At 41.7% G+C, this 23,167-nt stretch overlaps 1 protein-coding gene across 1 annotated transcript in view; it reads left to right on the top strand.

The window, feature by feature from the left end:
* The window catches only part of PCNX2 (pecanex 2), a 136,322-nt gene that overhangs the window by 94,835 nt on the left and 18,320 nt on the right, over positions 1-23,167 (top strand). Inside the window, exons 24-26 of the mRNA XM_026053390.1 lie at positions 9,026-9,084; positions 10,469-10,684; positions 20,803-21,056. Of these exons, the coding sequence (XP_025909175.1) occupies positions 9,026-9,084; positions 10,469-10,684; positions 20,803-21,056 (529 nt within the window). The remainder of the gene's footprint in view (positions 1-9,025; positions 9,085-10,468; positions 10,685-20,802; positions 21,057-23,167) is intronic.

The raw sequence follows: 23,167 nt of genomic DNA, 5'->3' as shown, positions 1-23,167 counted from the left end.
TTTTCATTCCTTTTTTTTTTTTTTTTTTTTTTTTTGTTTTGTTTTGTTTTGTTTTTTCTTTAATACTTTGTCATCCTGTAGCCTGGCTCTCCTCCCCCATTCCTCTTACCTCACGTTGTATCTTGGATGTGGCCATGGACAGGAGAGGAAGTTTACTTTCATTCCCCAGTGGGCCTGATCGTTGCATCACATAGAGCAGCCTGTTCTCTGCTGCAGCTGTGATTTGTCCCAGTAAACAGCAAAATGCCACCAGGAATCTGGAGATCTTTCTTCTCTCCTGTTCCTTCATGTTTCTGTTCTTTCACTGTCATCTGGTTCAGTGCCTATTTTTGGGTAAGGCCAGGTTGCATTTGCTTTAGGGGGTCTCTAATGAGTTACTATGGGCTGTAAGTAAATTAGATAAGTGGCTCTAAAGAGGCTGTGATTAAATTGCCAGTTATCTCAGAATGGTATTACCAGAAGCCTCTCTGTATTTGAGGATATGTGAACACGTCTTTCTTTTTTTTCCCCATCTTTTAAATATACCACTGTTCATTGTTTTAGCCTTCGTGGTCTGGAAAACAGCCTCCTGTAATGTTAATATAGCTGGGAATGGAAAGTGAGGAGAATCTGCCCTGCCTCACATTTGGTGCAGTTAATGTTTTCTTTTTCCTACTGGCTCCTTTGCTTGTCTGTCATGGGCAGCTGGAATGGGAAGAGTGTCCYGGGAGCGGACATCAGTAGAACTGACCCAACCTTACAGACTCCTGTGGGGAGGGAGCTGTTAAGTGCACCAGCTGCTCCCTCCYGTTCCTCCCTTACCCCCCATAAAATGACAGCCATCCACTTCCAGAAGCTTATTTCTAACATGGCCAAGTTCATCTCTTTTCTCTGAGCTGGCCCACCTTTGCATCTTATGGATGCAAAAAGCCGTTCACCTCTATCTGTCCATAGGCCTTGTTGGGAGCTCCAATTTCAGACTTTTCATACTCTTGTTTTAAGAGCTGCAATCTTTTCTTACAATTCTGTTTGATTTCTCTCATGTTCTTAGATGTCCACAGTTGTGTTTACAGAGGAACAACCGCAGCAGATGTTTATAGTTCAGTAATCCCTGACATTGATGTATACTGAATACTTTCAAGGAAGGTACATTAAGCTCCGCAGTGAACAATTCTAGCATACTTTAAGCACAGGTGAACCCTTCCTGCTTGATCGGCAGCCAATAACATTTGCCTTATTTCCTCAAATATCTTTTCTGCAATGTTATGTTCTGACTCCTGTCACTGACTCTTCTCCCCACTTAGAGCCAAATCTTTTCCAAATGCTGCCCACCTCCTGGCCTCCCGGCCACACTGGAGGCCTGGCTTTACAGTTCACTGCCATCTTTCTAGTTGCATCTTCTGAACTACTACTTCTTTCCCAGGTAATTTCTGTTGGTCTCTGCTGCTGTTGCTGCACTGCATTTATGAGTTCAGCAGGAAGAAGCCCTCCTCTGCAGTTGTGAGGTATTAGGGTGGAACACACTGAAGCTGCAGCTCTTCCTTGTCATTTATGAGTTTTACTTATGTTAGCCCCTTTGCTGGCCATGGTTCCTTTAAGAGAAGCATTCATTGAGCTGATCTCAAGACTCATCCAAACTTTTCTTCAGTGTTTAGTTAGTTTAGAACTCAGCAAAATAATATAAATATGTTTCAGCAGTTGGATAAAACAAAAGTGTCTTTTGGCCTTTGTTCTTCATGAGATCCCTGCAGTTGCATGTTACTTATTCATTTGACTGTCTTCTCAAGACCTTTCCCTCTTTCATCTGTGCTGAAGTGCCTACCTGTTACACTTGTTCACAGCATAGTCAGTGCTGCCCCTGGCCTGCTACCTGTCCGTCAGGCAGTCTTTGGTCCCTTCAGTGGGTGTGTGTAGGACTTTCAGTAATGACGGGCATGGTGAGAAGGAGGTGCTGCTTCAGGCAGAGCTCAGGAGGAAGAGGCCTCTTGATGAGAAAAAAATCACGTTCTCCTTAGTGTATCATGCTTGAGAAATAACCTTGCATGTCCATTTGTGTCTCTGGCAACTTGCTGTAACACCAACATGCCCATCTCCTATCTTCCCCAGCCCTCCCTTCTTCAGTTAACTCCTTCATCAGTTGACTCTGTRTCGGAGTCGCACGGAGCTGGGGAAGATCTGAGGGCTACCTGGGATCGGGTGGGTGAGAAGGAATAGATATCTTCAGTGGAACAGAATTGGCATTAAAGTTGGTTTTCTGAGTTGCYAGTAGTTTTGCGCTCAGGAGGTGCTATACAAAAATCAGAGCTGCATTTTAACTGTTTGGCAGTCTCTCTTTAACTGGTAACACCTCCTCTCTCAAATTTTGCCTGTGGCAGTCAATAAAACAAATTGAGGCTAATTGAATAGAAGCCATATGTGTGATAATTAATTGGGAGTGCATTGAAGATTCAGCGCTCTGTAGCTCCCCGCCGAGCTAAGGATGCATTCACAACCCCATTCACTGAAACATTCTAAGAAGACAGAGTAAAGATGGAAAAGAGGCATCGGAGAGAGAGCACATGCTGAGGCCAGGCAAGAACACAAGCAGAGATCAAAACCACCAGCGGGATGAAGGGAAAGGGATGGGCAGAAAGGGAGAATGCATGCAGTGAGAAGTCCGTGAGGATAATGCCATGGAAGTCAATAATCGGGAGCAGAAATCACAGACCTGTAGAAGTAAAGAAATCCTGGCCAGGATAAAAGAGCTCTCTGATTATTAAAGATAATCTGGGGAAAAAAAATCGGCAATAGGACATAAGGAAAAGATGAGAATAGACTAAGAAGTAGGAAAAAAGTAATATTGGGCTTGTTTTGGATGTAGGGTAGCACTGAAATTTTATAATCTGACCTTCTAATGCTTTGCCTCCAAATCATGGAAATCTAATGAGGCCAAATGAATTTGTGAAGTTTCTGTCATTTTGAGTATTGGCAATCTGTTGAAACGACATGTTTTTTTCTTTTGGTTTGGATTGAATTTCCACAATATGTGCTCTCGAGAAACATTCATCTCATTCCCCTGGTGTGTGTAGGCCATATCCCGTTTTAAATTTAATTRAACCAGATTTCCAGGGTTAAATTGGAATTCAGAGCACTAAACTGAAACTTCCATTCAAGAAGCTGGTTACTCGTACAACTTCTGTCGAGATGTAAAGACGGGGAAAACCAAGATCGCAGAAGAAGTGTTCAGTAAGTGTCATTTCTTTAACTGCAGTGATTTGTAAATTATACACAGATAGCAACAGGGAATGATTCATACTGTGCCTTGATGGGCCCTTATATACAACGGTATATGTTGGGCCCAAATTGCCAGAGGGCTTAGACAGGCAAATTATGTAGTGTCTCTCACTTCTTTCAGAGCCTATGCAAAGTGTAGAATTATTTCACTGCTATCGCGGAGAACTGTCTCTGAATTGTTCTCATTGGGACTGGATAGATACTGGATAAATGCTAGAGAAATATATTTTTTATCCTTTGACKCAGCAATGTTTACTTTCAAAACACCATCTGGTTTAGGATAGTTTGAAGATTTTTTTCAGTGCAAGTATCGTAGAGAATACCATAAAGACTACTGTAAATGATTACATTGCCCTTGTCTAGTGGGGGGGTTTAAAGCAACAACACAGGTGTTAATAATTTATCCCTGCCTTAAATTTGTGTAATTGCTTTTGTGCAATTTCACAGTAGCCCTCAAACTTTTTGTTCTTTTGGTTGTCACTGATGTTGCACTGTCGAGTTTATGGCACTTCTTTCTTGTCTTCCTTCATTTTTAGGTGAGAAATAAATACATGCAGAACCCCATAGTGATCCACACTAATATTTCTGATGTAGGCTTTCATTATAAGACCACTCTCCAGTTCTTGCCCTATTCTTACATTAACAAAATATGAATTCCCTTTTGGTTATTGAAGTGTTTTGCATCTCTGCAGAAGAAAGGCAAGAGCCATCATGGGCTCCCTTGCTGGAGCAGCTCCCAACGTGCTGGGATGATTTTTTTCTCTCTGATCTCTCACTCCTTGCTACTGTCCTTGAGATTTCCCTGTTTTTTGTCACTCCATCTGCCGTGGTCTTTCAGTGCATCCAAAACAGCCAGAGGAGCAGCCCCAGCAGAGCACATTAGCCTGGGCTGGATACAGTGCGGGACCCCTCCGTTAACACCTGCATGGTTCGTGGTGGATAAAAACAGAGACCTAACACGTCTTTGCAGTGTTTCAGGTGCATGATTATTTCTTTTTATATGCATGTGTGTAAAACGAACACGTTTGCTTAATTTAAATTAAAATCATGCCCGTGAGCCGTGCGCAGTGGGACGCAGCGGGGAGGCAGGGTCAGTGCTAAGCACAGCTCTTGTGGCCACATCGGGGTGCCGGCCCTTTCTCCCTGGCCACAAGACTGAGCACAACCATCTCTGTGTGCAGGGGCCGTAATCCTCCCGTTTACCAAACTCCTTGTGTTGCTTCGTCGAGAGCATCTGAAAATGGCAGCTAATCAGACTAGGCAGAAAAATAAAAAAGAAAGAGTAGCAAAAGAGATAAATAGGATGAATATGATGAGAATTGATGGCTTTTTAGTGAAGCCTTGAAGTGACCTGGCCTTCTGTTGTGCTCAGAGATGCTCATCAGCTCCTCTGAAATAACGGGCAAGTGACCAGCTGCTAACTCCTGAATGTCAGAGCTCCCAGATAGGCTTCTGAATCCATGCTTGGCCACGGGGACACCCATCTCAAACTGATCTCAAATCCACACCACTTTTTCCTGCGTCCTTACTGATGCAGGGATCTCCAGAAGCTCCTGTTTGGGAAAAGGAGACTTCAGAACAAGCCAAAACCTTAAGCGGCGTCAGTAGAGTCTCAGCAAATGGCTGCAGTTTTGATTCTTGCACCTCCCGTAAAGGCCAAAGCAAACTCCACAGGCTCCCCCAATGAATTATAAAAACTATTAAAGAAAGTAAACAAACCTTAGCAGCAGGAAGTATTATCAACAATGAGGTATTACTATGTTTTAAAAGGACCCTTCAACACCATTTTCTTTAATAACTACAACGTTTTATGCCTTAGCCCTCTCCCCATTTTCTAGCATGCAATCAAAGCCACTTTTTTATTGCTAGAAGAAACACTGAAGCCATTGGGGGAGAAAAGGAGGAGGGGAGCATGAAGAATAAAAATCAGAGTGAGCTAACAGGAAGGGGAAGTTGTTTCTCTTTTTAAGAGATCTCTCTTTGAGCTAAACCTATGGCATGTCTTGCATGCAACTGCTCAGAAAACCTGGTTATGCACGAAGGGGCTGTCAGCATTTGCTGCTAACATTGCACAGCAGTCGCTCTGCATCTTAGCTACAATTGATTTAAAGCTGCTTGAGCATCCTCACCATTCCAATTAGTACCCTGTTTCTTGCCTCTGGTGTCCTTGAAATATTCATGGGTGCCTCCTTTTTCTGCCTTTTCCCATTCACCCTCCTGCCTTACTATCTTAGGCCTACTACTACTACTACTACTATGTTTTTAAGGTTAAGCCTTCTGTTTGTGCTGCTGGTAGCACAGGGCTTTCAAATAGGATTTTTCTTTCTATTTTTTGCTTTCTCCAGACTGCATGAATAATCATAGGACTGCAGCATGGTAATGTTTCTCTTTGTTACACTTGGTTGTTAGATGTCATGCAAAGATGGATTCAAATTCATTGGAGCCAAACTGAGAAAAACTTTGGATCTACCCTAGAGAGGCATCACTTGCATCCCCCCAGAGCAGGCTGCTTTGCTTTGCTTTGTTGTCCTCTCCTTCACAGCAGGAGTCTTGGGAATCTTGAATTTGTCTGTTGGGGTAAAATTCAGGAAGGAAAAAAAAAAAAAACAACAACAACCAAAATAAAAAAAAAAAAAAAAAAAAAAAAAAAAAAAAAAAAAAAACCAACTCCAAAGCAGCTGCAATGTCATTTTCAGCTTCTGGAATGAAGCACAGCAATGATGTATTTTTGCTCAATTTGCCTGATTCTCATCACCCCCTGTGGGTTTCCCCAGGCTGCCGGAGAAGCCCGGGGAGCTTCCTCAGCCTTTGTTCTCCCTCCTTAATTGCAACTTGCAGGGAGACTGGGGAGTGGAGTGGGAAGAGCAAGTCTTGCCAGCTTGAAAAATGAGGCGGTGTTTTTGCACAAGGGAAATATGGGAAACGGCTCCATGTTTTTACAAAGGGAGGCAATAATTACAGTGTCATGAACAGGGCCGTGCAGGCCGGGGGATTCTCTCGGTGCCCCTCTAATGCTGGATGAAGAGCCGGCGCGCCGTATTTCAGGAACTAAGCAGGCCATTGGGTTTAAAATTGCTTAGGCTTAGCCGAAGACATCCAAACACAGTCTCTTGCTCTCCAGGGCAAGCACCCAAGGACCTGCACTCAGTGTGCGTAGAGTAATGCAGTGCAGGAAGAAATCCAATTCCTGAGCTAATTAGCGCTTTGGACGAGTGTTACTGACCAAATTGAAAGCAGGAAGCCACTGGAGGAAAGCCCAAATTGCCCATCAGTCCCCCAGGTTCGCTGTAAGAGATCCTAGTTGACAGCCAAAAGCCCAGGAGCAAACATAYACCTCCTTTGGTGGTAAGGCACAGCATATTATAATGTAGTGCCATGCAAATTCTTGTCAACTTTAAGACAAGACAAGCGTACCTTTGGTTGCTGATAGTTGTTGGAGACTTTAAAGACCCGAGTGGGTTGACTGATCGAGTTGATTCAACTAAACTAAATTTCAGGACAAAAGTGGTTCACTCTTGCTTTGTTTTACAAACTGCCTATATTACCCCAGGTTTTCATTTCTTTCATAAGAAATGAAAATGACTGTTCAAAATACCTGGATTATTTTTTGTTTGTTTATTCGTTTTTCCCTGGTACTACCTGGAAAAAAGCAAACCTTTTTGTATCATCTCCTGTCCTGGAGCCCATGTTTTCCCTGCTTAAGTCGACACTGTGCTTGGAATGGAGGAGAAAGCCACAGCTGAGGCTGGTCTCGTTTTGTTTGAGAGAGCTGTTCGGTTTCCTTCCCTTCTTCCCATTCAGGCTGCATTGTCCAGGTCCTGAAGCACTTGTAATTTTCCCTAATTGTTTCATGCATCTCTCAAAAAGACAAAGGGAAGTAGCAGAGGTGAGAAGCAGGAGAAACGGAGCCAGAGCTGCAAAAGGATTCCCACTTACGGAGATCGGGATTTTCTGAAATATTGCTTGATTTGTATCTGTCTCTCAATATGCCTCAAACAGAGATGCTTTATGGGTTGTTAAAAAGAATGGAGTAAAGAATAGTGTTGACTTGCACCTCATACTGGCACACTGATTTCAGAGGGGCTGAAAGTTAATAAGGCAGCTGATAATCTTAAAACATACCCCTTTTTGAAATCAGCAACTTTTCTCTGCTGAGAATAGAAAATTGATTGAATTCCATAACCTCATCTTTATGCCAGCCCTTTTGTATGTTGTAATTGAAGGTGCGTGTGTGTCAGGAGAGAGGAATTCCCGCAATCTTTTTGCCGTTAGATCAGTCTTTATATTCAGAATTGCCTGAAGAGCCCCCCCGACATAACCATTTTCTGTTGCATAGGAACTGAAAATTGCAGTTACAATAGGCTGAGCCAACCAGAGGCAGCAAGATAAATAATGCATCAAATTGACTGTTAATGTATGTAGAWCATGTGCCGGTCTTAATTATAAATAATTCTAATTAAGTAGCATACTCTCTCCAACTCTATTTCTTCCAGAGTGAAACCCCACTCTTTTTAGGGGAAAATCAGTAGCCTGTAGGGAGTAGAGGCAAAGCAGTTTTGTTCCTCTTCTGTCAAGGAGGTGGAAGCCACTGTATAAATTTCTGGTTGCTCAGTTTTCTGCAGCCTTCTGCGGGGAGATGGAGGCTGGATGAAAAGGCTTTCTCACATTGGGAACATCAGTAAAATTCTTCTCCCTGAGCATCAGCATTAGCTTATGACTTCAGATCAGAACCTTCCAACCTGTTAAACAGCTTGTATGGAGTCAAGGAGTCCTGGGAACCAATGCTGAGCTGAGGGAAGTTACGGAAATGCAGAGTCCAAGGGGGATGTTCTCTGTTGTGCTTCAAAGTCTGTGGGTTTGCACCATCCTTGTGCTTATCTATGGCACTTATCTGGTCTGAAAGCCCCTTGTATAGGCAGGGCAGACCCTGCCTGCCTGCCAGTGACTTAATCACTCATCAGCTTCTGGCTTTGTAGGTGTCTTTCATTATAGGCAGACATAAAGACTCAGCCTATCTTGCAGCTGCCTTGTATTTTTTGACTGGTTTTTGCTACGCTCATTATCCTCCAGTAGGACTATGAAAATATTGAATAGGGAAAATGTCATTAGTAGGGGGGAGAGTCACCATGTGTATGAAGTAACACCCTGGTGTTCACTCTCTTTCAAGAGATAAGGATGAGCAGGGACTCCCTCATTGATGCCTAGTTAAATAAGAAACTTTTTTCTTTTTTTTTTTTTCTTCTGAGATATTATACATATACAGGTCTATTCCCAAACAAAACCAAAGTCCCTTGAGTCCAGCTATTTTCCTTAAAGCTTGGTAAGAAAGAAAGACTAATTTAGTAATCTTTGTATTCAGTATTTGGGTAGCATCTGGTGGGTCTGCTTCTGGAGCCAGCTTAAATATTTTGGTATATAGAGTCTTTGTGTATTATCACAGATGCTGACTTCTAATGGACTCTGCTACATGCTGAGTTACCTTGTACATGAATAGCCCCCACAAGAAAGAAAATGGGAAAGAAGGAGCTTGAGAAAAGAGAGGAGGTGAAAAAGACGCTTTGGTTTCATGTGCTGAAGAGCTGCTTCAGCAGTAGCAATAGGAGCTGCAATAACTGAATGTGTCTGCTTGAGTAAACCAGTTGACAGAGGATGAACTGCATAATGACACAAATATAGGATGAGAAAATATGTTAAAAAGAGAAAAAAAGTAAGGGAGAATCTTGCTTTAAAAAAAAAAAAAGGAATTGGCTGTACAACGTGTCTTTATTTCCAGCACCAAAAGGTCGGACCATTCCAACACAAGACTGGCAATTCAGATCGAGAAGGATGCAGGTATGGCCTGGGAGTTTGGGGTTTTGCTTGCTTTGGAAATCGCCCTGTGTTCCTTCTCTGAGGGACTGCCTGGGAAGTTGGYGAGGCAGAGTGCCTAATTGTGTGAATGAAGCAGAGCATTTTAGATGTAACAGAGCCTCTGGTTAAGTTGTGCAACTTGATAAGTAAATTCACTCTTCAGTTAGGTGGAAGCGATCAGATTGCCACTGGGCTGTGAAGCTCGAGGTTAATCATAAAATTTGTGTTTGTGTGGAGCACATAGCAGAGAAGCTTGCTGATCTGTCAGCAGGGTCAGCCTCGGTGAGGCGACTGCTTCARAAGAAAGAAGCAGGTGATGCTGCCCCTAAAACCAAGCAGTTCAGTCTGAGGGTATCTCCTCTTCCCTGGGGAGAAACCCTTGTGGAAAAGGCAGAAAGCGAGGGAAGGGAAATGAGGAAATTTGCAGGTGGAGTAAAAGAAAGAAGGAAAGCTGATGGGCTTCTCTTCCAGCTAATGATCCATGAAATGAGCTCTAGCACACGGCAATCTAAAGCACCTTCCTTTACTGCACCAGGTAATTCCAGACACTCAAAATGAGGATATTTTATGTCAAGCCAGTGGACATGGAGAGCAGGTGATAGCCAACTTGGTGCTGTTCATCACTTTTCCAGGAAAAACTGTTATCAACCGTTCATGCCCAATCCTGGTCCCAGTAAGAGAAGCCAGGATTTCATATCTGTATTCCTTTAATGTTCGGCAGCTGGTTTTATTTTATCACTGAGGTGCCAGGGGATTTCATGGTGGAGGTAGAAACTTGTACTGTAATTAATGTTGTTACATTGCATTTTTATCCTTCCTTTTTGGATGGATAAATTAAATTGGCATGACAAGAAAAAATACCCCTTTAGCAGAAATGAGTATAACGCAAGATGTCCAAGATGACAAAGGAGATAAGACCAGTTCAAGTCATATATTTCTCTTTCATTATTCATCATTTTAAGGCAGAGAATTAAATGTTTCACGTGTTCATTCTGTATTTGGGTAGCAGTAATCCTTGCCATTATTATATATGCCAGTGATTATTTGTGTTTTAAAATCCACTGCTAAAACAAAGAGTTTTCTTTGTGTGTGCACGTGTGCGTGCTTAAAAGCTTCTTTTTCTAACTAATTTAAGTTTATACTACACACCTGCATATGTGTGCAGGCCAGGGCTGGATGCACGACAATGGTGAGGGGCTGCGTGGTCAAGTGCCTCCTCCTCCTCTTGTCTAGTGGAGCATTTGGAAGGGGGAACTAGAGGAAGAAACTTCATTTAGGAATAAAGAAGAACGTAGGATTCTATTCAGAATGGCTTAGTTCATTGTAAATGTAATTTTTTTATGAATGTGTGCTGCTCTGGTTGTAGGAAATGATGATAATAATCTCAACTCCATTTTTTATGAGCATTTGACAAGATCTCTGCAGGAGTCTCTTTGTGGAGATTTGATACTGGGCCGCTGGGGAAACTACAACACGGGAGACTGTTTTATTCTGACATCGGATTATTTAAATGCCTTTGTGCACTTGATCGAAATTGGAAATGGCCTTGTCACCTTTCAGCTCAGAGGGCTGGAATTTCGAGGTAAGGATCTGCGTCCCTGATGATTTAAACAACAGAAAAGGAACCACAAATTGTCTGGCTTCCTTAATCTATCACAACTCTATAGTGGGGCATACAGTTTAAAGACCTCTATCTCTCTCTAGGTATCTGTTTTTCTGAAGGTTCTGTATTTCTTTCTATCAGTATTTGAATGACAGTGCTGTGAAACTAATGTTTAGAAATGAGTACTCACGTTCTTATCATAAGACTTCCAGAAAGAAAATATGGAGTTGTTTTCTTGGTTCACAAGTCTTACAGATTATGCTTGGTCTTTTTTTGGGTGGGGGATATTTTTTCCTTTGAAAACATGAAGACTGAAATTCCTCTGAAAATTTTTCAACCTTTAAAACTTGCCTTGAAAAAAGCACCAAATATCATGAGACAGTCCATTGAAAATGCTGTGGGTTAAGATTAGGCAAGAAGCTAGTGCTGAGCTTGGACAGTAGAAAAGGGACACTTCCAAAGGCCTGAGATGTGTTCAACTACAGACACCAGGCTACAATTAGGGCTTAGTTTATGGCATACAACGAAGTGAAAACCTGCTAGAARGCAGCACCCTGCTCACTTACCGTAAGGAGAGACCTGATTCTTGGGTGAGGATTTCATATTTCTTTTATTTAGGAGGTGCTGATTCCTAGTAGAAGAGACCTACTCAGCAGTTTCCTCTGAGGRGACCTTCCTCTTTATGGAAAGATGCTTGCATCCCTCTCCTAGGTACTGTGGCATATTGTAAGACCAGTTGCTCATAGCTTCTCACTCCTGACTTTTCACCTGTTGTTGTGAGGTAGGGAGAAAAAATGGAAATAAAACTACAGAGCTTTATGAATAGTTCTTAAACTCTCTGTTTTACTGCAGTACTGCTAGCATACTGGCTAGCAGTGATTGTGGCTTGGGTTTGTAGCCTTTCAAAGATGCCACTTTGGAATTGCAAATGCCTGGAGCTTTGAAGCCCTAGAACATCTTCTCAGTCCCTAGGACTGAGCATCTAATGGACAGCAAGTATAGGAATGTATAATCAAGGCAACGTATCAGCGAGGCTGAGTATGAGGAAATAGGAGACAGGCCAGCTCTCTGACTGCGCTTTGCTGTAAGAAGGTYTGACTCATAAAAATGTGTGTGTGGCTTCAATTTTGGCTTTGTGGCAGACTTCCAGTAGGTTTACAGGGAAGTTGTGAATACTTGATGCTTGATTACCTTTTCTGAGGAAAGAGATGTAGAAAGCAGAGTAAATATCTGAAAGCTGTGTATATATTGTGGTGCCTGGTGAGGCACCTATTCAGAACAGAGCCWAACTGTAAGAAAAAAAACAACTGGAAGAGTAAAGGAGAGAAAGCATTTGTTTAAATGCCCCACGATTTCTTGTTTGTGAAGATGGTGACACATGTCTGGCTGTGGCTTTTTTTTCAGCTTCAAAGACATGTGCAAGGATTATCTTCTCTTGCGCCCCAGGGTAAGCAGTCATGCTCTGTGATAGAGATAGGTTAAGTACCTAATAGAAGATATCGGGGTGAAAATTTTAGCTAGATTTGGTATTTACTCCACTTGCTTTCATACAAGGGCAGACAAATGCAGATTTATGTTGCTCTCCAAGAATGGTTAAATGCTGCAGCAATTCAAATACTATTTTTATTTTTTGAGACCGTGAGCCTTGCATTTGCAGTGCTTAGGCAGCTCACAGCCTTTTTTTTCCCCCAATGAAAACTCCATGAATTCAAAAAATGGTTTATTCATTTCTGCAGATCTGTAAATAAGTAACTTCCAAGAGGGTGTTGTGTATGTTAAAACAGTGACAAATCTTGGAAACTTTTGACTTTTTTTTTTTTTTTTTTTTTTTTTTTACTTTCGTTGAGATTTTTGGATACCAGAACCATGCACATTTCCACTATGTCCCAGTGGAATTGCATAACATTATCTTGGCTAATCATCCCTTTTTTTTTTTTTTCTTTTTTTTTGGTAAAGTAGTTCATTGCAGAATTTGAAAGAGATGGAAGAAAGAAATCTCATTGTCATGCTTAAATTGGATGAGTTTCTTTTGTAGGTGCCCCTTGCTACTGGGTCCCTCTCAATCATGACCACCCCCAGGCAGCTCAGGAAAAGATAAAAGTAGGAAATGCAGATGAAAATTATGAGAAGATGCTCAAACCTTACCTAGTTAAATAAAAAGATCTGGGTCTAACAGACAGACCTAATGAGATGAAGGCAGTGGTTTGGAAAAACTCAGCTTGGTGTTGAGCCAGCGTTTTTCAGATACGAATCTGAGAGTAAAGCTCAAAACTTGTGTCACCTGTCAAGACACTTCTGTATTCTGTAAAATCACAGTTTATTTAACCAAATGGGGACTGAAAATTGACCTTTCTGTGCTGGTTGCCTATGAAAGCTGAACTGAACGCCTTGTAGGTTATAAAGTCAAGTAACAGTTGTTAATTGCACTACGTTTAACATTTCCCATGTTAAGAAACCTCATTTCTTCTGATTTGTGCATCTGTCTTAAATTCTTCATTTAAAATTTCTGGTCATATACCACTTTTTTTATGTGGGGCACTGATTTAATTCATGACAGAATGGCTTCCTACAAAAAAAAAAAAAAAAAAAAAAAAGCCTAGAGGAAGAAGTTGAAATATGAAATTTCTGAGTTTTACCTACTTGACTCCTAGTTTCATTTCAAAAATGCAATTTTAATTGAAGCCCCTAAAAAATCTGCAGTCCTTTAAATAGGAAGTCTGTTTGCTTGGGAAATGAGTGAATCATAGCAGTGTCCTCTGTATGTGGGACTGGCTTTCTGTTTTGAGTAAACCAGGGGCAATATTTGCGTTGTGGCGCTCTGAATTTTGCTGTGAATATTTGTGACTGCTGTAGCTGAAAAGCCAGGCTGGTGATTCTGCCATAACACTGCCTACAGCAAAGGTCACAGAGTCTTCTGAACTGAAGTTTGCTGAGGAGAGGAGCTATTGCTTCCCCTGCCTGCAGTCTAACCTAATTAACAAGTAGCGCTCGATGTGACTTTGATCCAGATTCCTTTCTAACTGCAGCTAATAGGTGCCCTCGGCCCAGCTTTGATCTGAAAAAGATCTTGGCGGTCAGGGAACGAAGACATCGAAGACATCGTGCAATCTGGAAGCAGCTGGTCAGCAAAGCAGGGATTCCTCTTGCCTCCCTTAAGCCCTGCTTAAGTTAAATGTGCTGCCCCAGGGGGCTCTTCCCCCTCCTCTCTGAGGCCAGCAGAGGGAGAGGCAGCAGGAGGAGCAGGGATGAGGCTCTGAGGGGCCAGCACACGGGTGTGGGGCAAGCAGGCCCTTTGGGAATTGGACTGTATGCAGTGTTAGCGTGCCGGAAGAAATACGTGACATATGTCACTTAATTTGGAGGGAAGAGATGGGAGAACCCATAATCAGGGAAAGGCTAGAAAGAATGTGAAAACAGGTAGGTCCAGGGAGTTTCCTGTCCAACAGGGAAGGCTTTACATATTTTTCCTGTTTAGTCTGTGCCTCAACAAAATGTCTTTTGGAGAATATCCAGTTCGGCATAGCCTGTGTGGAAATCGTTTATGGATGGTGATGCTGATATCTCGAGGTGCCGTTTTCTTACTCACTCCCGATGTTCTTCAATCATATAATTAGCACTGAAATCCCTGCTGTGGTTTTTGTTCCTGAATRTTGCACGTACAATGTTCATGCTCCACTTGGAAGGTCGTTAGATGAATCCAGGAGAGGAGCAGGAGCCGGCGCAGATGCGACTGTACACGGCGACAGGCAGCTGCGCTGAGGTCGCCCGTGGGGCTTTCTCTGTATTAGCCAGTTTATTTCCTATGCAAAATGGTTTATGAACACAGCCAGTCTCAAGTATACACTGCAGGAGCAGTAATGATCTCTAAGAAATAAGAATAGATGTCTAAGAATAAGAATTTCAGTGGCGTAGGTGCACATGGTATAGTTTTATTGCAATAGAGAGCGCATTACCACTGTAAGGAATGTTTGTTGGTGTTTGATTGCTCTGTGACACCAACAAGAACAAATCTTTTTTGAAAGAGGGGGTACARCTTTCACTTTCTGCTTCTAACAATCACTTAATGCTGTTGGACAATGAAAGTGCCCTTCTACGTGTCATTTCTGAGAGAGACCACGGCTGAATACGTTCTGTGTATGCAACAAACTGTCAAAAAGATAGTGACAAATTAAAAGCAGCTCAGGGAAGAGCGGCCATTTTAAAGCACATCTCCTCTGAGAGCGGGTTAAAAGAACTCAATGTGCTTTGGTTCAGTGGGAAAGAGCAAAGGCTACGAGATGAGAAGCTTAAAAAAATAGACACATCAGAGAGGTTGCAGAGGGATTTTAATGGGAAAGAATGGTTTCAAACAGGAAAGAGGATGCTTTGGGTTGGATGTGGGAAATCCAGTGAAATGGTGGAATCTTTTAGGTGTATAGCRGTAATGTTCCAGCAGTGGAAGCCTTCTATGAATTTCAAATAGCCATTTTAGTTTCCCTAGTGTAGGTTAGGATAAGTATTTGTTGTCTTTTTTTCACGTTTCCTCCCTTTCCCAATTGTGTATGTCTGTACGGGAGTATTGTAGAAGACTTATTGAAGGAAGGAAAATGTTGGATGCCTAGCAGCCTTTTTATTGAGAAGAGGCCTATTTCAAAAGCCATGTTGCATTCTACATTGCATCTCTGGAGAAGTGATATGTGGGGTTCTCAAGGATTTGTCCTTTGCCAAGGTCCTTAGGGAATGCTTTCTTTCACCATAGGTTCCATAACGTATCTGTGCAGACAAAAAAGAGGAAAGATTTTTGAGAAGAGATGGTGCCTGCTGCAAGACCAATTGAGCTAGGTARAAAAAAAAAAGAATATTTTTAAAGCATGAAAGCACCTGAAGTAGTCAAAAAACAAACCACAGTTCCATAACTAGTAGGTTTAATGTTTGAGGTGTCAGTAATGGTTTGAGTTTTGCTTTCAAGTTGTTTGAAGTTGTTGAGACTATTATAGCCTATAAATGACTTAATCCCATTTCCACATGGAAAAGAGCAGAAAGTGTCTCCTCTGATTGATAGGCTTGCCCACCTCTCAGTCTGCCATCCTGAGTAGAAAAGACACAGGTCGGGTGAGGAGGAGCTCTGTCTGAATTTGGAATACTCAGATTTGCAGCAGAGTTTGATGGAGCTGCGTTAGATGTTTTCAGAATGTAACACATTTGTTTAAAAAATATTCACATTTAGCAGACAAATGGTGAACAAGCAGACACTTTTGAGGGGCCAGTTGTGAAGAGACTGGTGCATAGCTTATAAAAGGAGGTAGTATCTTACATTTCACTCCATCTTCACAGCTCCAGGGATCTGCAGGCAGCACTGTCTTGCAGACTGATACCCACTTAAACCCCCTAGTCCAAAGCTGCTAGTTGGGGTTATATAGTTTGTATAGAGCTTGAAATGCCCATTATGGGAGGATGGTTTACGATGTGTGCCTGATTAGTGCATGATACTAAGAGCCCTTTCTAAGCACATATACACCCTAACTGCTAATATGTCAGCAGTCTTGAGCGCTCAAACCCTCCCTACCTTTAGCCATAATAAATTATCTCCATTTCCCTCTGTGTTGTGAAGCTCAAGTGTTTTATGAAAACTGCACCTGCCCTGGAAGTGTGTTGTTTTGTCATGGAGTTTTATGTCTGGCCCTTGAGAAGCAAAAAGTGATTTCCTGCCACTCAGAGTTTCCAAAATTCAATTCAGAAGTATACTTGGATTTCAGCCATAAATTTTAGAAGTCTGGGTGGTTGTTTAAGTTAGGTGTGTTTTATGTCTCCTCTTGAAATGAGATTATGGTGTTCAGTTTCAATTTTCTGATTTCCATTGAGGTCAGATCATTCTGGTAGAGCACCAGTGAGTCCTCACATCCCCATGTGTCAGGAAAATAGAAAGAGTTCTGGGCTCTTACACTGGTTTTCTCTTGAGCTTCCACAGACTGACCTTGCTTTGTGAGCTGGCACCAGTTTTGCRTTGATAGGTTTTTGACAGCCATCCAGTGTCAGATATGTTAGAAATGGATCGGTCTTCTCTCTAGTAGCAAGGTTCACAGTGAATGACTAATGCTGAATGAAGTGGGAGAGCTTATTTTCTTGCTAGTGCAGAAAGAAATGTAAAAAGAGTGCTGCTGCTTTAGATTTTGAAATAACTAATTACCAGTGAAAACATCTTCCTACCTTTTAATATTTAATGACATTATACTTAATTGTATTGCATAATTCAAGTGCACGTTCTCCCCCTTCTTTGTTTTCTATGAATAATCCTCTTAGAATTGGTTAAGCTTGATAATTTCTGGGGAAGTAGTATAAAAATTGGCATTTTGGTCATCAGTTTACACTGTATATACAGTATATACAAAATTGTAGGGTTATCATCTGTAAAATATGTATACAAATGCTTAACCTTATTCACTACAACTTGTCCATTTTGGCTTAATTTGTAAAACTGAGCAAATGTTTTTAGTCCTTGTAGTGTTAGTGTCTAGAGTAATAGATGAAAAAGGAAGATTGATGAAGGAACTGGTAACATGCAGTTTCTAAGTAACATGAGAAATTATGACATTGAAKTCCAGCCAGGGCATTATGGCCTGAAGTGTAGCTCAATAGGGTTCAGTTCAAGATGTGAGAAAATTACTGGCACTCTTTCTAGAACTGAATGCAAGAAATGGGGGAGAACTAACAGGTACTTGAGCATCTCACTTGAGCTCTTCGTTTTTGTCGACTTGAATCTACTTATTAAATGTCTTCTGGAAATATTAATCAGCAAAAGAGCTGAGGACTGAAGGTATGAAATAGAGATTTAGTTTTTTGACACAACACTGGCCAGTGCTCAGATCACTGATGCCTTGGAGCTAAGAACCTTGAACCACAAGGGATCTGCAGGCAGCCAAGGAACCAAATCGGCAGGGTGATAAGAGTTGAGTCCATCAAACAGCTTTTGTTAAGCAGACACATGTTTGCCAGATGTTGACAGAGCACAGCCCTGATTTCCTTCCTTGAAATCATTTTGCAGAATGACCACATGAGCTCCTTGGTTTGTTCCCAGAGCTTTTGTATTAATCTGGTCCTGGTTAGAATGTCTCTTACTCTGCAGGTTCAGTATTGATGGTGTATAGCTGGAGTATAATTTTAGTCTAAATTGTGAGAAGTGTTTAGCTGTTGAATTAGGTGAGAATGCTAATGATCGTTCTGGCTTTGTCAACTGTTTGTTATGCCTGTGAGGACAGCTTCCAGGTGCCTTCTCCCAAGGATCTCTTGAATTCACTTATTCCACGCCTTGCTAGCTTCTTTAAAGGTTAYATTCCTTTGTCTTAAGGAAAATTAATAATTGCTGCATTCTTAGAAACAATATAGATAGTAATATAGATAATACAAAGAGTGCATAGAAATCGGGCCAGTGAAATGTTGGATTTCAGTGCACAATCAAAAATGAATGTWAGAATAGGGATATGTAAACTGAGCAAACCCCATCTTCAATTCTGTTAGTTAAAAGGGCGTAAGTGGCAGCTGTTTATTAGACCTGTGTTTTTCAACAAAAGGGGCAATGTTCCACTTAAAAATATTTGTTAGTGCTAAATTTACTACTTGGAAAGAAGATTTATCTTYTGCTAAATTCAGTTTAATCCTGAGAGATCAGTAACCTTTCAAATAATAAGCACAACAGCAGTAGCACCAGCATCCAGTGATTATTTTATTGTTTTCAGCATCCAGCCCTACATAAGTCATGTACAAAGGAATATGCCTTTCCCTGCTTCATTTTGAGTACAATGTCTTTTGACTTGGCTTCAGAAAAGCATCTGCTGACCCAGAGCAGTTGCTGTGTGGGATTTTTTTTTTTCTGTTGAGCAGTAAGTGTTAATTCATGTAGAAATCTGAGGAATATGAAGCAGAAGCAGTGCAGTCTAGTCCGTGTTCAGTTCTAGTGGGTATGTCAGCTTGATAGGCCATGCCTTGTATTTTGTGGGAGTCTTGAAGGGGAAAACTTTTATTTTTAGGTTACTTGAAAACATTTATTAATTTGTTATATTGTGTTTCCCTGCTGTCCAAGAAGGGAATCGATGTCAGTCTGTGAACAACACTGGTTACACACAGTAAACAGAAAACTGAGCAGAGAACAGTGGAGGTAATTGATCTTCTTCCCCCAACTCTCAGGGCTACAATCTCCTTTTTTTTTTTTTTTTTCTCAAACATTTCCATCAGATTTTTTTATTCTTCTTCTTTCTTTTGTGTATTTTTTCTAGATAAATTTTAGAGGTGTATGGAGAAGAAAGAGAACTTGATACCGAGTAGTTTAAAATATTTTGTTATGTTTTGGAATGGTTTTTTTAATGTGGGAAGGGGAATAYTATGGGTGCTGCTTCCATCAGTAAGGCCAAAGGGCCCTCAGTTTGTTGTTACAGGCTCTTAAGTTGACCCATAGAGTTCTGATTGACTGGGGAGAGTCCATCTACGATGAGGAGATTGTCCTGATACTCCAAAGAAAGGGCCATCCGGATGCTTCTTGTTCCATGTTCTCTTCTGGGATACTGACACATTTTGAGGAGGGCTGGGCCTGTTGTTATTTTCTTTCTCTGCCTACTGTTTAGATGATGAGTGTAGCCAAATTGTTCTGTCATTTGCACGGACACAAATGATCGGGCCTGTCGATCTTGGCAGGAGGGTTTATAGATGTTGATTAGTTTACATAATGTATAGCAATCAAATTCTCAGAGGAATTCAGAGGTGTTTTAAATCATGTGGGGTTTTTTGGCTTTTTTTTTTTTTTTTTCCTTTTGACTGCAAAAGCACAGACAGTTTGAATGTTCTCCAGCACGTTCCCTCATTCCCTGGTGGATAAAGTCAAGCTGCTTGTCACACCTTCCCCCCCAAATGACAGGCAGGCTGCACTGGGGGTGCAAACACGGGTCCCTTTGTGAGGAAGCCGCCTGGGGAGGGCTTGCTCTTGAGCCTSYTGGTAGATGCTGTGACTTGGCGTTGAGCTCAGCCCTGTCCCGCTGCAAACTGCTGCCAGTGGCCGCAAGGCCGTAGCTGGCCMCGTCCCTACCTGTCCCGTCGAGGCYCTTTGGACGCTGCCTGGGCCACCTCCCTCATGGGTGAGGCTTGCCCGTTGGCAGAAGGCCCACGCAAGATGTATGTGGCTTCCCTCATAGTGAGTRGCCTTGGAAGAAGCCTTGTGTGGAAATTCAGTGGAGAGGAACTTGTACAGCAGTGCACAGAAAGCAAGTTTTAAAGATATCTATGCACGAAGGASACCCAAGCTGTGTGCTTTGAGAGCTCTGTGGGGAGCTCATGGGTGTCCTTGCTGGTTATGATTTGCAGGGCCCTAGCTGGTTTTGACATTACATTCATAGATTTTAAATCCGGAAAAGCTGAGGTTGATGACCTAGTGTGCACAGTGCCTGCCAGAAGTACAGAGTGTGCAGGGCAGATATTTCTGTATCTGCCTCATAACTTCCTTTCAGGTTAACATTTCAGAAAGATTTACTCTATTGTGAGCTGGAGTCCCTGTAACTGGCTTATTGGAAAGCTGTTCTGTCCTCTTGATGTACGACTGCTATTGCTACTCATTGGAGATGCGTGATCCAGAGTAGCTCTGAGAGAAGAGAAGAGGGTGTTATTTTTGGAATGTGTTTTCTAACAAAGCTTGCTGAAACCCAGATTTTGTGAGTGCTCACACACACTGTAAATTCTTTGTTTGCTTCCCGTGTGTTACTTGAAGAAGCAGACTGGGATTTGGAGCAATTTGCTTAAACAGGCCTGATGGAGAGAAAAYCTTTACTGTAGCTTCCTGGTCTTTATTTAGGCAGAAGCTGTGGCCCGTGGTGGAGCTCAGCTCAGACTAGGATGCCTAGAATGTGGGAGTGGGCCCTTTTGACTCTTACAGCTGATAGTAAATACGTAATGTAGAGCTACAGCTTTGCTGCTGCACACAGGTCAGCTGGCACATCCAATTCGTTGCTGCAGCTCCTTTTATTAGATGTTTGCCAAGTGATTGGGGGCTTCARTCATTCCTTCCTAGCTTGGAAGGAGGCCTTTGCTTCCTCCTCCCCCAGTAACTGCCGGCACGTTCTCTCTTTCTCGCTGCCAAGGGACATATTGCCAGCAGAGAGAGGTGGAAGCTATAACAGAAGGAGATGAAGACAACGAAGGCTGCTGCTGCTGTAAGCCGGGACACTTGCCTCACTTGTTATCGTGTAACGCAGCCTTTAACCTCCGATGGCTGACATGGGAAATCACTCGCACGCAGTACATCCTGGAAGGCTACAGCATCATCGATAACAACGCGGCAACGATGCTGCAAGTGTTTGATCTGCGGAGAATACTTATCAGATACTATATCAAGGTAAATTCTTTGGTAGAGCGGAATTCTTTTCCAGACAGATTTATCAAGGAGATAGAGTTCTGGCTTTCTAATAGAAGTAGTGTCTTAAATAACTGTCTTTACATCCATTCCTTTGCACTAGAGGCAGCCAGATKAACTTGAACTTAAAAAGCCATAGGTAACTTGTATCTCCATTTGCTGTATTTGATTCTGACCACTCACACCTCCCATTACTACTGAAAATTGCAGGTTGGCTTAAGCAGACATCAAGAAGGTGAGCTAATATCCTGTATGTAAAGTCATAAGCATTCCTACAAAGCAAAGCTCCCCTGATGGCTTGTTGTTTTCTTCCTGACTTGAGTAGTGTTTTGTCTGGCAAACAAGAAGATCAATAAGCATGAAGATCTTGGGAACCCTCTGAAGAGAGATTCCTCAGTCTTTTGATTCCTTTCAATCTTTCAGTCTTTCTGAAGATCTTTCAATCTTTCAGTCATTCTCAAATGTACTTTTTAATAGTTTGCTTCCCCTTCTTACAAGTTGTTTTAGATATGCATCATGACACGTTTGAAGTTATTTTATTCCCCTGATTAAAAACAATTTATTTGCCTCACTTTCTGCAGCTCCAGTGTTACTGAGGTCACACTGACCACACAGATGATCATTTGTCAAACAGTCAAGCCTTACAGTGCAGCAAAACATCATCATCGCCTGCTTAAACCCACTCCAATCCAGCAAATAAAGAAATTGCTCTTCTTTGTTGTCTTCTACTGAAGCAGCAAACCCCAAATTTATGCCGTTGCTACTGCCAATTTGCAGAGCAATGACCATCTCCAACTGAAGCAACTCTTATCTAGGAAACTGTTAAATGCTGTCTGCCTTAGAGAGATCTATTGTAAAGGAAATAATCACCCTTTATTGCAAATGAACAAATGCAGCATAAACAAGATTACTGCCTCACAAAGATGTTTTGATCATTCAGCCTGTTACTTTTGTAAAATGGACACTGGCATTTCTTAAATGATTTTGCATCCAATAAAGGTTGAGGCTTCACAACCAGACTGGTTTGATTAATTAGGAAAGAACTGCAAGTGAGCATTGTTTCTTTCATTTGAAAAGTGGGAGTTATGGGGGTAAAGATTTTTTTAAACTATCATATAAATGTACCTTGTTTAAGCTGAAACGAGTATGTTCCCACAATTACTTTAAAATTAAATCTGAACATAAGCTGGTGCAATTTTATATAAGACTCAACTTTTGATGACAAAGGAGACTGAAGACAAACGCAACCAAAGCTAAGGGAAGAGAGGGTATGTTAAGGAGATTGCTTCTGTAATTCTGACTGTAGAATGACAGTCCCAAAGGGAAATAAATGGAGATTTTTTTTTTTCTCTTCAAGTTATTGGTTTCTTCCCTGAACAAGAGCTTTGATAGGATTTGGTGAAGTTCTTAGTGCACCCTAGGAAGGTGAGAAGATTACATTACATATCAGATGAGCTTTCATYCTGTTAACTTACCTCCTACTAAAACTTACCTCTGGATAAACAAAGTCAGAAATAGAGGGGAGAATTCACTCCTTGCCCAGCTCCTTCCTGTTAGAGGCCCCTGAGCTGCAGAGACCATGGGCAGCTTCACTGGGAAGATTTTGAAGCCCCGACACCTTCCTTTTAATGGAGAAGGAGGTATTGTAGAATGAACTCCGTTAATGCAGCGTTCAGGTCACATAAATCACAAACTCGAAAGACTCTTAGGCTTTAAGTTTCAACAGCACCTGCTCTTGCATTTGTACTGAGTGTTTGAAGTTGATGCTGTTCTCGCTTATTCCTTGTAGCTTACCACATTGTAAATATTTACCACAGCATTTCTGAATTGCCATATAGCTAAGAATATATTGTGCACAAAACGTATTCAGGAAGCATTTGTAAAACCACAATGCAGTGAGGTAACGGAAGTTTTAGCTACGCCTGTGTCTGATGGCAAGTCTGAATTGTATTTTTTATTCCTGCTGAATCCGCTTCTATGTAAACACAGTTGAGATTAATACAAAAAGCAAACTATATTTTGATGAGCAACCAAGAGAATGTGTGCTTTGTTTCAGTTCTCCTATGCTTTGTCAATAGTTACCATATTTGTCT

The sequence above is a fragment of the Nothoprocta perdicaria genome, unplaced genomic scaffold (assembly GCF_003342845.1).
Source record: "Nothoprocta perdicaria isolate Ctin4 unplaced genomic scaffold, notPer1 scaffold_99, whole genome shotgun sequence".
NCBI lineage: Eukaryota > Metazoa > Chordata > Aves > Tinamiformes > Tinamidae > Nothoprocta > Nothoprocta perdicaria.
This window is presented reverse-complemented; position numbering and strand designations above follow the sequence as displayed.